At 43.6% G+C, this 16,720-nt stretch overlaps 2 protein-coding genes across 6 annotated transcripts in view; one reads left to right on the top strand and one right to left on the bottom strand.

Annotated features, from left to right (window-relative positions):
* The window catches only part of lsamp (limbic system associated membrane protein), a 293,654-nt gene extending 288,726 nt beyond the window's left edge, over positions 1 to 4,928 (top strand). For all 4 annotated transcript variants that reach the window (XR_011516122.1, XM_070543806.1, XM_070543805.1 and 1 more), the window contains one exon: positions 3,973 to 4,928. Coding sequence is in view for 3 of the 4 variants with exons in the window: in XM_070543806.1 (XP_070399907.1) it covers positions 3,973 to 4,070 (98 nt within the window). In the remaining variant the exon portion in view is untranslated. The remainder of the gene's footprint in view (positions 1 to 3,972) is intronic.
* An 8,463-nt stretch (positions 4,929 to 13,391) lies between these two features.
* slc6a4a (solute carrier family 6 member 4a) overlaps positions 13,392 to 16,720 on the bottom strand; it is an 80,227-nt gene continuing 76,898 nt past the window's right edge. For both annotated transcript variants that reach the window (XM_070543803.1, XM_054738535.2), the window contains one exon: positions 13,392 to 14,380. In XM_070543803.1, coding sequence (XP_070399904.1) covers positions 14,306 to 14,380 — 75 coding nt within the window. In that variant the 3' untranslated portion in view covers positions 13,392 to 14,305. The remainder of the gene's footprint in view (positions 14,381 to 16,720) is intronic.

Genomic DNA, 16,720 nt, shown 5'->3' with positions numbered 1-16,720 from the left:
CATCTGACAATTTAAAACCGAACCATTTCCAGATTATCGAGCCATTGTTCTTTTTTTTACTGACCAACTCCTCTTCTGCGTCGCCCTCCATCTCCATATTGTCGCTAGCAGCTCAGCACTCGAGTGGTGGTGACGGAGGGGGAGGGCTTGTGGGCACAGAGCGGGGGAGGCGGAACAGACAGGTTGTGTTTAGGGACACTGGGAGAGGAGAAAACATGTGAGTTGCGGCCCATTTATTGTAATTTAAACGGAAATTTTTACTACATCGATATTAGAGATACTGTCCCGTGTTATATCTTGTTTAGAATTATATTGATATATATTAAAATATCGAGATATCGCCCAGCCCTATGCTGTGGGGATGTTTTTCAGTGGCAGGAACTGGATGACTAGTCGGGATAGAGGGAAAGATAACTGCAGCAATGTACAGAGACATCCCGGATGAAAACCTGCTCCAAAGCGCTTTTGACCTCAGACTGGGGTGACGGTTCACCTTTCAGCAGGACAACGACCCTAAGCACACAGCCAAAATATCGAAGGAGTGGTTACAGAACAACTCGGTGAATGTCCTTGAGTGGCCCAGCCAGAGCCCAGACCTGAAACCATTGAACATCTCTGGAAAGATCTGAAAGTGGCTGTGCACCGACACTTTCCATCCAACCTGATGGAGCTCGAGAGGTGCTGCAAAGAGGAATGGTCAAAACTGCCCAAAGATAGGTGTGGCAAGCTGGTAGCATCATATTCAAAACGACTAGAGGCTGTAATTGCTGCCAAAGGTGCACCAACAAAGTACTGATTAATGGCTGTGAATACTTATGTTCATGTGATTTCTCAAGTTTTTTTATTTTTAATAAATTTGCAACAACTTCAAAGACACTTTTTTCACATTATCATTATGGGGTGTTGAGTGTTGAATTTTATGGGCAAAATGATTTTAATTAATTTTGGAATGAGGCTGTAACATAAACAAAAAAGTGGAATAAGTGAAGCGCTATGAATACTTTCTGAATGCACTGTACTTTCCAAGATGTTGGCCAGATATGTCAATAATGATATTGAATGATAATTGGCTAGGATTCCCAGATCTTAGTCTGTTTTCTTAAGAACAGGTCTCACTATTGATTGTTTGCAAAATGAGGGCACCACCCCCTCATTAATAGACATGTTAATAAAAGACAATAGGGGAGAGCCCAAAACAAAACACTGTCCAGTCATGAGGGGCTGAGAGGGTTCCTGTTTGCTGAAGCTCAGTTCAAGCTGCCCAGTCCGGGTGGCTGGATCAGTTGGGCTGAGCTACGTGGGGACAATTCCTGCTTCATTGGCAGCCTCGGCTGGTGGTGTGTCACTTGGGAGTCGGTTCAAAGTATTGGGAACAGGTTCATGCACCGCCTTCATCTCCTCCACCAAGATGACTCTGCTGGCCCAGCATAGCCCCACTGGATGCCTCTTCCTTACCTCTGGGGGTTCCACCCTGCAGCACCAGGGTACCAGAGTTTTTCGACCTATCCCAGAGTCCCCTGCCCTGCAACCTGTCTTGGTGGTCCGGCCTTCTCCTGTGGCTATGCCCGAGGTCCGGCCTTCTCCTGTGTTTCAGTCTTCTCCAGAGACTCTGTCTCCAGTGGTCCAGTCTTCTCCAGTGGATCCATATACTGGGGTTCAGTCTGCAGAGGACTCATGTGCTGAGCTACTGGTTTCTGAGGCCTCCTGAGGGGATCCAGTCTCCTTTGTCTCCTTCTCTGCGGTTCCTGCTCGAGGTGTGCCCACCTCCTGTGTCTTCTGTGTCTACGCTGCTTGGGTTCCAGTCTGAGGTGGTCTTCAGAGTCTCTGCCCCTGGCTGCCCTGCCTGGTCTCCAGCTGCCTCCTGCTTGGAGCCTGCCAGAGTTTGGCATAGGCAACGTGGGAGACAGCCCAGGCTGCTCCTCCATCCAAGGCCTGCAGGGGTCAGCAGGCTGCCTCTCCATTGTCCCTGGCCTCCAAGAATCCACCGTTTTCAGCTCCTGTGTCCTAGGCGTTGATCCCCAGGGCTTTGCTGGTCTCCAAAGAGCCCCATGCCTCTAAGGTTCCCTTGCCTTTGCTGACAGCCACCCAGACTCTCTCAGCCCTTGCTCTTAGTCCCTCATCGCAGGCTCCCCAGAGCCTCCTGGTCCCCCTGGTTCCTGTGGTCCTCTTGCCTCCGTTGCCGGCCCCTGATGACTCTGTTGGTTCCTGCTTACATGTGTCCTGCCTCCTGAGTCCGTTTTTTGACTTGCCCTTTTCAGACCTTTGGCTCCTGATGGGTTTTGGTTAAGCCCCCCCCCCCCCCCCACCCCCCCCCACCCACCCCCCCCCATCGCCTTTTCTTGTGGGTTGTTTTGTGTTTGGTCCCTCCACTCCGTCCCTGTTGTTCCTTCTCTTGTTTCCTCCTCTGTTTTGCTATACTGCCCCACTCAGTTTATAAGTCTCAACTGTTCCCAGTTCCCTTAATCACCCAGCCCCTGTGTGTATATAGACCCTGTTCTGTCTTCCAGTGTTTGTTGGTTCTTTGTCTGTGTGTGATTGTTGCTGTAGTCAACATTGTTCATTTCCTCTTGTGCTTCAGTTAGAACTTCTAGTACATTTTTGTGTTGGCTCCACTTTGCTTTTTTGGAGCCTTTTGGATTTTTGCCTTGACCTTCCTTAAAATAAAGATTTACATTTTTTTCAATATCTCACTTTGTGTCGTTTTAGGTACTACATTTTGGGTCCAAGCCTTCACTAATTGTGCAACACAATTGTGACATGTATGGGTGATGGCTTCTTATCTTGATATTGCTACTTGGAATGGTAAAGGCCTTAATCATCCAGTTTAAAGAAAAAAGGCTCTTACAAATCTGAAAAATTTGGGTGCTGGCATTACTTTCCTTGAAGAAACACACCTCAGACAATGTCCGTTCGAAGTGTGGATGGATTGGACAGCTTTTTGATTCAACCTTTGAAGGGAAAGCCAGGGGTGTTACCATTTTAATGAAGTCTCTTTTGCTCCTTCCTCAATTTTAGCAAACTCTAATGGCCAATATGTTATTGTGACAGGCTTGCTCTACAATCTACTCACCCAGGGTCGAGTCAGCCCTAAGCTAGCTAAAGGCTCAGTTTATTTAAATGTACAGAAACTAAAGTGGTTGATCTCCCTTAAGCCGGGCGTACACTGTGCGACTTTTTCACTCGTAGCACTCAGCTTCAGCTCAAACTGTACGACCCTCACAGGGCAAATCTCACGAGTCATGCGCTCACAATGCACGACCCAGTTCTCGGATGCGACCTGACTGCTCACACTGTACGTCTGGTAGCAACACGTCGGACCTAAACAATACGCTAAAAATAGCAGTTTTTACACAACACGCCAGACTTTTTTGTCTTGTTTTGCCTGTTGTCCTTCGGGAGTGCTGCAGGAGGACACACAGGGATTTATGGGGGTTGGATGAGGAAAACGAAATAAAGAAAGTAAATCTGTGTTTTGTGATCAGTTTAATTTGACATGAACACGACAAACACGCTTTCTTGACAATCTTTGTGAGTAAAAAAACGTGTAGAAACAAAAACGAACAACGTGTGTTATTAGGGAAACAGCGGGCGAGCGGTGTTGATGCAGGATTGCGCATGCGCCGTGAGCGGTTCTGATATTTTTTGGGTCGCAGCTGCTCGCAGCGCCGCTTCAACAGTGCGATACCCTCACGAGGGACGAGCGAAATATTAAACACGCCAGAAGTCCGTGCGAGCTCACGATTGCTGATCGGTAGCTGGTCACGTGGTGTTAATCGCCTCTCGTAACCCCCTGTACACTACACGACGCTCGGCGCAAAACTCGCCCCGATCTCGTGGATTCTCGCACGAGTGGAAAATCGGCTCAAAAAAGTGAAAAAGTCACACAGTGTGCGCCCGGCTTTATCCTGTTGGAAATCCTGCTGGTTGGTGGTGTAGGAGTCTAGCTGACATTCCTGTTTGTCTTTCTCTCAGGACCTGGGACCGGTTGGGACATCAGCGGCTCTGCCTGTGTCTGTGAATCACTGTGGCTTCTGTTGGCCTCCCTCACCTGCCTTTTCTTCAAGTGTTAACTATTCTTCTAATAAGCTCCCCACCTATCTGACATCCTTATGACCAACATTATTGCCTTCCTCCTAAAGACTGTTTGCATCTGGTACAGAAACCTCACATGCTCTTGAGCACTTCTTAGAGAAATGAGATGTGGTCATAAATAAAAATGTTTTGCAACAAAATAAAAACCACATAAGTGAAGGACAGAACGAGCAAACAAAGCTCTTTCAATGAATCGTTTTGATTTGTCATCACTACTGTCTATCGCGTTTGTTGTTCTGTTTTCCCTATGAATTATAACAAGGATACTTTCATCATTTAAGATGCAAACAATAAACTCTGTGTAGTGCTTCTTAACTCCATTTTGTTAACTACTGTGTGTTTAACCCATAGGTAACATAGAATCTGCCAAATATTCCTAGAGATCTGAAGCAAACATGTAGAAAAGTCACAGACAACAGCTTTAGCCCGAACGCTAATGCCAAGAACAGGTGAGGTTAGGATCAACATGAACAATCCTGAGAAGAATTTAGAACTAAACCCGTGGGATTGTATTCGGTATGGTACTATATTTAGTCATATTTTGTATTCCTGATACCAGCTTGAGTTTGGAGAAATTAAAAGGTGAAAGAAAGTGTCCCTTTAGGTTCTTGTTTTGCTCAGAAACATCTTAATCTGAGAGACCTTCATTATATAGTGATATACATTTATTTTATGTTGCTGTCTTTATCAGATTTGTTTTCATCATCTGCATTTGCAAACTTGGATCTGATGTGTTTCTAAATGGAAAAATGAGCTGGATGCTCCTGAACAGGGTCAAGGTTCTGCTGAAGCCTGCTGAGTGCTCATGAAGAATAAAGCTGATAGTTCTGTGCTGCGCTGGTGTACCGATCCTTGATATAACTCATAAGTCACTCTGTGTCTCAATCAGGGATGCATCCTGAATGGGATTCCTCAGCTGAAGGCCAAAAAATGTCCCTGGTTAAATCTCTCATCATGTCTTTGTCAGTGCTGCTCTCACTTCTGAATGGACAGGGTTAGCCAGGGCTTAATTTGAGCCGGATCTTGCCAAAACAAGATCTGGGAACTGTCTTATTTGGAAAAGACCGTTCCAGCAACTGTCTGCTAGATTCCGGCAACTCATGCGACCAACTTGAGCAATACGCAGGGTTCAATTTACGTGTGAGCTAACGGGATCCCGGCTCAACCCGAAGGATTAAGGTTCCCCGGGAAGCCCTCAGCTTACACACCCAGGGAGAGCCCGGAAAAAATCCTGGTTCTACTTATATTACCAACACATTCTCGCACCCTAAGCATCAAAAAATGATGCGTGTCTAAGCGTCAAAATATGATGATCAGGGTGCCCCAGCGCTGATCAGGGTGCCCCAGTGCTTCGGGAGAGGACACGCAGGGACACGCGCTGTGCCAGTGTCCGTATCCGACGCCCGCGGTGACACGGATATTTCACCTCGAACCTCTAGAGATTTAACCTCCCCCACACCCCCATCCTAACCTTAAATTAGTATGTCTGTGTAAATTTTCAATTAAGCTTCGCATGCGCAAGCTGGTTACGGTTAGAGTGGGGGTGAGGGGAAGGTTAAATAGGTCACAAATCGGTCAAATGTCCGTCTCACTGCGGGCGTCGGATACCGACGCTCTGCCACAGCGCATCTTCTCCCGACCTGCTGGGGCACCCTGATCGTGCTTTTATAGCATCATATAATTTTCCATCGATACCAAAAGATAGTAATTTAAATAACAATAATTCTCTATTGATACAGTCAAAAGCTTTTTTAAAGTCCACAAACAGGCATAAGTACTCAATCCCTTATACAAACGAGCTCTCACCACTGATGATAACACATAAATACGATCAATGCAAGATCGATTTTTTTCCTGAATTCATTTTGTTCATCCACCAAACTTCCACAAGATTCCAAAAATGAATTCAGTCTGTTATTGAGGATTCCTGAGTAAATCTTATAAACTGTACCAATTCGACTAATCCCCCGGTAATTCAATGGAACTCTAGGATCATCATTCGCACATATCATGTTCCTGGGAATGTGTTTAACCCACGACATGAAGAATCATCACAAGACGGGGGGGGGGGGGGGGGGGGAGTTCAAAACAATGATTTATTTAAGGAATCTAAGAAAAGGAGTCCCTGGAATAAACCCAGAGTAGTTGGAGCCAGAGAGAGTCCAAGTTCTGCAGGTGGAGGGACGGGGTGAGTCCAGGAGAGGGAGCCAGGCAGGGTGGCAGAGGAATAAGAGGAGAGGCGAACCGTGAAGTCCAGGAAGGTATGGTTCTTTCCAGGTGAGTAATCCAGTGAGGTTCTGCTTCTTGGATGGAGGATAATATCCAACAAACCCAGAGCGTCAGGGAAGATTGTCCAGTGATCCTGGAGAGAGGATACAAAACTTGAGTCCAAAAAATCCAACACAAGAGTCCAAGAATAATCCAAGAAATTCTCCCAGTCAATTAACTACTTAGAAAACCAAGCAACCTAGAACAGGTGGCCATAATACTACCATGAGTAGTTAATCATCCAGCGCTGTGTAGTGGTTTCCTCTCCTCTTAAATAGAGCTCTGCTGCGGATGACCTGAGAAGCTGCAGCTGCCGCTGATTGCTAATACCCTGCAGCTGGTGAGCTCCCTCTCCTGAAATGAAGAGCTCAAAGATGTTATAGAGATGAAGAGTACTCACCCCACCACACAACAGCACACTTTCGAATAGGTTCGATTACAGATTTGCTCCATACAGAGGGGATAATACTATTCTCAAAGCAGACATAACACAAACTATAAGGAACAAGTTAGAATTTTTAAGTACTTCATTAGGGAGATCCTCAATCCCCGTTGCCTTGTTTTCTCTCGCTTTATTCAGCACCTCATATAACATAATGTCCTTATTTAACATGTCATTTTGCACAGGTATAATATTCCTATCAACCTCCATCTCCAGTTTCCTAATTTGAATTTCTTCCAAAAATGAGTCATCAAATATAACAGAACTACTTTCAGCATACAAAGTACTATAATCTTGTTCCCATTTTTTATCATTAACCCAACTTCAAAAGATGATTAAAAGAGATGTGGATACAATTTTGCATGTTCTGGCATCTGTTTTGCCTTTAGTGAACTTTGATTTGATGTCAGTATTTGCGTTCCGGAACTGTTTGATTTACAAATTAAGCACTGGGGATAGGGTTTTGAGTGAGTGAAAAGATGTAGAAAAACTCCTGACCAGAAACAGCGTTTCAGAAGAAACCATGAAGAAACACGTGGGACTTGACAACAGAGAGCGGGAAGTGACGCTATTGTTTATACGGGATCAGACTTGCCTTCTTGTTTTGTGAGACTCAAATTCATAAAAATGGGTAAGTACGCTACTTATTTGAATATTTTAAGATCAATAGTCCTTTAACGTTATCAAAACTGTGGCTGGCTTTGTGCCGGCGGTTGAGTTTGTGCGTAAAGCCGTTCCGCATCGCTATGTTTGTTGTAAAGTACTCTACAACATTGTAAACAGCCGCGGCACTTGGGATAGAACTGGCACCTATCTTCAGCGCCTAGGCGCTGGGTCATGGCGTGGCGTTTCCCTTGTGCCCACTCTCATTAACTATAATCGATTCTATTTAAAATGACAGTGAGGGTGTGGCGCGGGCGCAATGCGGCACGTCCACCTTCGGTGTGCCCCCGACTTAGTAGTTTGACGAAAACTCTTCCCGTGCGCAACACATGGTCCAGCATCTTCCAAGTTAGCTAAGGGATGCTTAGCGTTTAGGTGGTACTTGAGACCGGAAGAACTTCTACAGTAAACAAATTCCGCATTGCACAAGGTGCAAACAACTTCAGTCTTGTCAAGGTTTCCATTGGGAAGTTTCTTAAAAATAAATTTTCCGTGGAGCAAACCCAGCGGCTTCATAGGTGCGTCCTTGTCGGCGCGTCACGTTTGAAGATTCCTCTGGCGTTAAAGATGTTCTCTTTCGCTCGTAGGCATCCGCACGTTAAATGGCGATGATCCACGCCGAGTATACATCCGCGCCAACCAGGTATCCATCCGCGCAATGTGAAAGTCATCAAGCTTAGTATAGACGACCCATATCCCAACCCAACTTTGACAATATATTAACGGCGTCATTATTTTTAATCGCGCGGTAAGAGTCTGGCTTTGCCGCAGCACGTTGACGCCAATAATGGCCCACCCCTAATAAATATATATATATATATATATATATATATATATATCGTGAGAGGGGTCGGATGACCGCTGGCACTGGATGTCTCGGGTCACGACATGAAACCGAGCATCTTAAAAATAACTGAAGGAGTTTTGCGTCAGCTTTGTTCTGCAGGTACTATCTTGTTGTCATCAGCTTCACAGGTGTGAAAAAGGTTTTAAAGATTTTGACGATGTGTCACAATCTCTGCTGGTTAACGAGGTCTTGCTACACATTGCCGGTCTGAAGCTTTTTCTCTAGAACTCTCCAACTGTTTGAACTGCTGAATCATTAGAATGATCCGGTTTTACTTGCCGATGTTATGATTTAATAGCCAACCAAAAGTTGAGAAGTTTGAGGACTATTACCAAGAATCTCAGAAACACACCCTCTTTGATCCAGAGGCTCTTAACTGGGTAAAAGGTTAACCATGTGTCATGCGTTTAACTTAACTTCACTCTGTCCTTGTGTGAATGCAAATAGTGATGACCTCGTCAAGTAAACATGCTAAACATATATCATTAAGCAGAGATTAATGAGCATTTCATTGTTTTATAATTTATTATAAGTAGCAATAAACAAACGTTTATTTAATGATTATCTTTAATTTTAAAATCTTCTTTTCTTGAATCGAGGAGTTTATTTAAGAGTGCCTCTGTAAAGGGACCTTGGTAGGAGAGAATGTTATTGTTTATGTTTTCATTATCTCTGTCAGAACTGCAGGCTCTGACTCCAGCTGGTGAGGAAGGCAGGCTGGTTTAAAGGGACTACGTGCAATGTTGTGTCTCCTTTCTGACCAGATGTTGAATAGATGTTGGAAGGTCAGGATGTACCCAAACTGACCATTGCTGGACATTACATATATATATATATATATATATATATATATATATATGTATACAGTTTCAGTTTGTTGACATTTCTCTCTCTCTCTCTCTCTTGTGTATTTGTCCCTCTGTGTGTGTGTATAATTGTGTTTAAGTCAGTCTCTCTCTCTGTATGTATGGATGTATGCATTTTATCTGCACTGTGTGTGTTCTACAGCTTTCCCCACTTATTTCAATGCAGATTCATGACTCCAACACTAAGGGAAAAGGCGGGAAAACAGTGCTAGTCTCTGATTGGGTGAGAGCATGCCACCATCTTCTAGCCTAAGAGAGATGAGCAGCCACACATATGATACATCAAATCGACCGACTTTGTCTCAGGGATTTTGTAATACATTTTAAATGTGTAATCCATTACCATGGCAACAAGCTTAGCTAAACCATTTTGCAATTTTTACACACTACTGTATCAACATACTTTAACATACAAACATTGAAATTTTAAAAAGGTCATCGGACATTGGCTATAACTCTAGTAAAGCAGATTCCTGTGATCTGTGTAATGATCATAGAGGGTAAATTGGATTAAATAAGTTGCTTTAAGCTATTTATTATTACCAGTACTTGGGACCAATAGCTGTGATAATCTATATAAATATAGATTATCCCCAGCTTGGTCTTAAGATGATCAGGCAGAAGATTCTAGGATTCTTTGTTTATTCAGGGATTGTACACACTTTGCTGCCATGTCCCTGGGAAGGTGTTTAACCCACGACATGAAGAATCATCACCAAATGGCAGAAAGCTCAAACAATGATTTATTAAACCTAACTAAAAGTGTCCTGGAGATATCCAAGTTCAATGAAGCCAGAAAGAGTCCAGAAGTCAGTAGGGAGGGCAGATGGTGTGATGGGGTGCGTCCAGGAGAGGGAGCCCGACGATGGCGGCAGAGGATAGGAGGAACAGGAGGAGAGGCGAACCGTGAGAGTTGTTGTCCAGGCGGGTTATGGTGAGTTCCAGGTAGGTATATTCCATCAATGGTTCAGCGTTTCCAAGTATCCTGAAGAGGAATACAAACTTGAGTCCAAAATGGTCCAAACACAAGAATCCAAGAAAAAATCCAAATACATCCAAATACTGCGACAGCAAAAATGTCTGAGCAGAGACCAAGCATAACCTAAGACTTGAGAGAGGCAAGATACTGCCGTGAGTAGCTAATCATCCAGCGATGTGAAGTAGTTCCCTCTCCTCTTAAATAGAGCTCTGCTGTGGTTGATCTGAGGAGCTGCAGCTGCCGCTGATTGGTAATGCCCCGCAGCTGGTGAGTGCCCTCTCCTGGAATGAAGATCTCACAAAGATGTTGTAGAGAAGGAGGAGTACTCACCCCGACACACAACATTTGCTTTGATTCAAGAAACAGGCAGGTTTATAAACAAAATAAGAATTTATTTTACAAACCTTAAGACTTGACAACTTACTGTGAGTGGATGCGAACTAAGGATGGTGTCTAGGACCTATGTGTGAATATAAGGTATTCAGGGTCAGAATCATGAGAAAGCGGAGTTCTGGATGGAGAGAATTAGGTTTGCAAATAGCTGTAAAGTTGTTATTATCAGAACCACATGCAGACGCTATCTGTGTGTCTACCCGGATTAAGAGACCCTCTTGGTCGATCCGAAAGTGAGAGGTCGGATGACCGCTGGCACCGGAGGGCTGTAGAGGACAGAGGTGCCGATTCTTTCAGTCCGGAGATGTCTCTCGGGTCACGACAGATGGATGAAACTGGGCGTCTTAAAAATAACTCTGAAAGAGTTTGCGTCAGCTTTGTTCTGCAGGAAAGTGTCTTGTTGTTTCAGCTTCACAGGTGCGAAAAAGGTTTAAGGTTTTTACAGCGTGTCAAAATCCTTCTGGTTAAAGAGGCTTTCGCTCAGATGGCCGGTCTGAAGCTTTTCTCTAGAACCCTCGAACTGTTGAACTACCTGAAAACCAGAGTAAAACTAGTTTTAATGGACATATGTTATCTTGAATAGCCAACCAAAAGTTGGCACGTTTGAGGATATTGCCAAGCATCTGAGAGACACACCCTCTATGATGGAGACTCTGAATGTGGGCAAATGGTTAACTTATGTGTCGTGCGTTAACTTTACTTGTGAGTGCAAATGTTATGACCTCATCAAGTAAACATACTAAAACCATCATTGAACACAGATCGATGAACATTTCATTGTTTATAATTATAAATGGCAATATTTAATGATTATCTTTAATTATAAAATATTCTTCTCTTCTTCATCTGGGAATAAAGGAGTTTATTTTAAAAGAGTTCCTCTGTGATGGACCTTGGAGGACAAGATGTTACTGTTTTGTTTTATTATCTCTGCAGACCAGCTGGTGTGAGGAAGTAGGCTCTGATTAAAGGGCCTACGTGTAGACTCCCAGACTCCTGTGAGGGGAAAAGATACTGTTGTCATGGTCTGCGTCTGCCCCTTCCTTCATGTGCCTCCTGGTGTTTCTCCATCCTCTCTAGGTGCTCCTTTTGTGTCCTAGCGCCCTCATGTGTCATATCTGCATCTTCCTCATGTGTCTTCTGGTTTTCCTTATTTGCCCCTAGATCCCCAGCCCTCTAGGTTTCTCAGGTCATTTCCTTTAGTTACAGCCTTTCATCATTTAGTATGTTTTTTTCCCATCAGTGTTTATTATTTTTCTCCCACCTCCCTTTGAATTGTAGTTTGTTTTCCTGCTCTTTTGTATTGGGTTTTATTCTTAGATCAAGTTAGTTTCTCCCCTGATTAGTCATTGCCTTCACCTGGTCCTCCTCCCACACCCCACACACCTGCAGCTCCTCTCCCTCTCATCCTCCCTGTGTATTTAAGCCCTGTCTTGTCTCAGTGTCTTGTCGGTCCATTGTGGTGATTCTGTCAGTCTCTCGTTCCTAGTCTCTAGTATGTTCTCGTATCTCAGTTGGATCTCCGGTTTATTTTGGATTTTGGACATTTTTGGACTCTGGCTCTCCGCCCTGGATTTACTCTTCATTTCATCCTTCAAAAATAAAGGATTTTCGCCTCCTCTCCAACTCTGTTTCCAGACTCGCCATCCTCTGGTACTCTGCATCAAATAAAGACTTTTAAAGGTGCTTTTCAGTGTTTGGTGTCCTGCTAGTTCAGTTTGTGACAAAAATGAAGAAAATGATATAATTAACACAATCAATACTCTCATCCAATGTCTGTATATGTCTTTGAGTGTAAGGTGGACTACACTCTCTAAGTGCTTTCTTGTTTATATTCATCTTGCTTGAGTGACTTAACTTGAGATGTTAACTTTTCAAATGAGATGTCATCATGACTCATCAGGACAGCATCGCAAAAGCCTGTTTTGCTTGCACGTAATGATTTGTGATCATTTGTGATGTGTTTATAAATAATCTAATGCATGGTGGTTCGATTGTAGTTTGGCCATATAGGGACCCCGGAACAGCATCTTGCATGGCCCCCCCACAAAGCTAAAAGTGGCTCTGTCTCTGCCTCCAGAGGCAGTGAGGCAGCGCTCGTCTCTGCCTCCAGAGGGCGCAGGGCCACACACTCGATACAGAGCGTGCCCTTCCTGAACCTGTTAATGTGTGTGAAAGCAGAGGCAGGCTCGTGTTTGTTTCCCCTCTCATTTCAGCATGTGTATTTTACCAGGACAAATTCAGCTATTTTGACCATGAACATGATAAAATCATACAGAAAACAAATGTATAAACCATCCATTGGATACACAGATTTACATTAAATCACTATTAGCATTTTAATTGTCACAATGACAACAGAGGCAGTGCCTCCCCTGCCTTTTCTGACTGCACATCACTGGTGAGTTCTGTAGAACCTGTTACAGCTAAAGTCATGTTATTGAACAATTCTATTATTTAAACATTATGCTTCTGGTGTGTTTTATTAAATGATGCTCCTCGCTGAGGGATTATATACATGTCTACGTGTGTTTAATTTGCTTGTGGGTGTAGAGGTAAGCACAGCATAAACTGTTCACACGCACGCACACACACAGTCTAAGGATGCTTTAATACTGGTAGGACACAGGAATGATGGGAGGACTCACCATTTCTTTCACAGATCCTCTTTTCTGTATGCCCCAAACAAATCAGATGATCATGAGAGCCCTGTTCCACCAATCCAATTGCAAATGGCTTTGGAAAATGTCAACTTTCCAATTTTAAACCTGAAACCCATTTCAGTTTGTATTCTGCCTCTGCACCAACCAATGTAAATGACGCCAAAGCAAACAACTGGTATTTATTTCCATATGGTATCTTTATTGTTATTAATATCTGTTATTTCTGATATATTTATATATTTTTCTTCTATACAGATGTTTCTCAGTACAGTCTTTTATTAACATACATAGCTCTTACACAAGCTCAAGAGAAATACAAGCAAGACAAGGTGTTTCTTCTTTGTGAGACATTTGGCATCGAACAAGACGACACGTCACTGACACACACTAACACAGACACACGCTGTGGAGGTACAATGTACACACACCCAACATCTGGCACACATAAAATAATCACACAAGTACACACACACACACACACACACACCAACAGACGCAGCAATTCACAGTGTAGGAACTTCATTGCAAATCTGTCAGTCATTCAAAATGCCTTCTGATGAACAAAAAGCTGACTGCCACCAAACAGCAACACTATTAAAACAGGAACACAATATCTCTGATATTTGGCTTCAGCAACTGATGCAACAGGGTACCTGAATTTCAGCTACAAGTTTGAAGACAAAACTCACTATATGAAGGCATAACCGAAGACATTTGTATCGCTATCTGAGATGAATCAGCTGAGACTAATGACTGAATTGTACTTTTTGGACAAAATATTATTCCGTTGGTCATGAGATGACTTGGATGTAGCTCTTTTGAAACAAGGTTGTCAAAAACTGCCACAGGATAAAATAATAGGATAAAACGTTATCAAAACGTAAATGTGGGTTTGGGGCCCCAACCAGCACAGAGAACTAAACAATGCTAAAGAAAACTGCAGACTGACCTGGCCCATTCCCATCCTGGAATCTGCATCCTGATGGAAAAATTACAGACAATGAAAGCTACTCCATTGATTATGTGGGTTTTGATTATGTCCAGAAGAGGGCACTCCAGGGAGTTAGAACAGTGCCAGTGGTGAGGGTTTGGTCAGATTGCATTGGTCACAATGAAGTCTCTGTGGCTGTCACTGCTGGGCTCTGGAGTGATGCTCTTTAACAGGCGCTGAGGGAAAAAACATGTGTTGTTACATCTAACATGAAGACAGAATAATTAAGTTTGATACTTAGCAGAATGCAGTCCGTCATTATCTTTTGAAGCTGATGTCATAATCTACATGCGGCGCTTACACATTAGCATCAGTACAGTCGGGTACGAGACCAAAATTTAGTTTCACACTTGGGTCATATATGAGCTTTCCATTCTGAGGCGATATGTCTTTTCAGACCTCCTCCCCAGAGGTCCGTCTGGGACCGAGGTGACACTTAATGGCCAGTTGAAACTGCGCCTACAGACTCTGATTAGTGAATAGCATCAGCCATCAGGGGTTTCCTGCATGCGGGATTCATTCATAACCATTGCTGTCTGTAGAACAGCACTCCCGCTCAATGGGAACAAGAAAAGAGAGACTGTGTGTGTGTGTGTGTGTGTGTGTGTGTGTGTGTGTGTGTGTGTGTGTGTGGCCCGCAGCAGCAGAGGACCAGAGTTGTATGAGGACACACACAGTAAATTAATAAATCTCCTAACGCAACCTAGCTCATGCCCGCCTTTATCTTCTTATGGAAGACACCACAGACTTTCCCGCTTTCCCCACACACAGGCTCAGGGATTTAACCTGGCAGCAGCCAAATCTCTATGTGTGGCCCCGCCCTATGGAACCTGCAGCAGAAGGTGTCTGAAAAATGGAGGGCTATCTGGTAGAATATTTTGGATGTGCAAGGTAGTGCCCAGCTGGCATGGGCTACCATATTATGTCTTTAGCCAATCACAGTAACAACTCAAATGATGAATACCATGTACGCCTGGAAAACAATAAACAAGTCGCTCAAGCTTTATTCGTCCTCTCACGCGGCAATTACCATGTATTCGGGTGATTTCTGCTGTTTTTGCGAGAATATGAGCATAAAGGGCAGGGTTTCCCCCAGTGCTTTATAAGCTTGGCGAGCCTCCAGGCTCTGCTTGTCCACACCCCCTACCTTCTCTGCTGACACAGACGACGTACAGCAGCTAAACAAACCACGGGCCTCCCCTCCGCTCTTACGGGCAAGAAACGATAGCAGAGCACAGCAAAAACTCTTGATTTCCCCGCCACTAAGGTGTTTCCGGTTAACCCTCTCAGGCTGAAAATAAGTTTTGATCAAAGGACGAACAACTAAGTCCTTCAGAGGAACTTCTGAGTTAAAAATTGCTCGTGAAATACGTACGTGGAGTAACCAGGTAGGTGGGTTTTAACGTTGCACATCTGCAACGCCTGCCTCCAGAGGGTTAAAAGCCCAGGAAGTTATTAATTCAGACAGAGCCAAGGATCTAGTTTATAAAAAGTAATTTAACTCTATCTTTCTAAACTAATGATTATACATGACAAAATATGAAAGAAACTATGGTTGGACAAGATAACAGACAATGAATGAAATGATGGAACGTAAGCTAGACATTTATGTAGCAAAACCTTGTTAAGTATCTGAGAGATCTTGTGATGTCTGGGTTGTAAAATCTGTTTGACTGAATGATTTAATTAGCCATAGATTGTTCATAAACTCATCTGACGCCAGTGTGCAAGTCTACGATACCCTTGTGTGATGGCCGCTCTTGAGCAGTCCGGAGTAGAGGCAACCAGGGTGGTGATGTCACCAGATGAAGTGGCTCCTGGAATCTCAAAGAGTCGCAGCTTCCTTTGAATTCAGATATCACCGGCCATGAGATGCTACCAGGGTCTGCTAGTTAGAAGTTCCCCATCTGAGGTGTTGTAGCGTCTGATACCACTCGCAAGTGTAGCTGAGAGGCTTTCAGCTTGAGGTCAAAAGAGAGGATGGTCCCAAGTGCTTTGCTCACCCGGTTGGCCTAACCAGGAGGCGGCGGAGACCTGGCTAGATCAGAAAGTGACCTAGCTTTTATTAACTACTGTTGACAAATTTAGACAAATCAGAATTTGACAAGTTTTAAAGGCGTTAACAAAATGCTTCAGGAAATCACTCCTTCACTCAGATACTTAGAGGTTATTCCTAAATGTGAAGTAAAAATGTTAAACAGATTATGTGGAGCACAAACGTTTAAACCATTAACGACAATATGGTGACATGACTGTGTTCATGCTGATGGATTAACGTTACTGATCTAAGATCTGAAAGAACTCATTACAGGAAAATATTGTTTTTAACCCATCGTTCATTAAAGTATAGGACACATTAGTAACACTGGTTTAAACAAATTGTCCATTAATTAAAATATGATTGTGAAGTTTTAAAGTCATTTATGAGCCAGGGAAGACCAGCTTTATTCAAAGAGGATGTCAGCCTTGAGGACTCATGATGTACGCATTATTAGTTAGTTATTGGCTCAAGTTCA

This window comes from Nothobranchius furzeri, chromosome 13 (genome assembly GCF_043380555.1).
Source record: "Nothobranchius furzeri strain GRZ-AD chromosome 13, NfurGRZ-RIMD1, whole genome shotgun sequence".
Classification (NCBI taxonomy): Eukaryota; Metazoa; Chordata; class Actinopteri; order Cyprinodontiformes; family Nothobranchiidae; genus Nothobranchius; species Nothobranchius furzeri.
The sequence above is the reverse complement of the archived record's forward strand: the minus strand, read 5'-3'. Positions and strand labels throughout refer to the sequence as shown.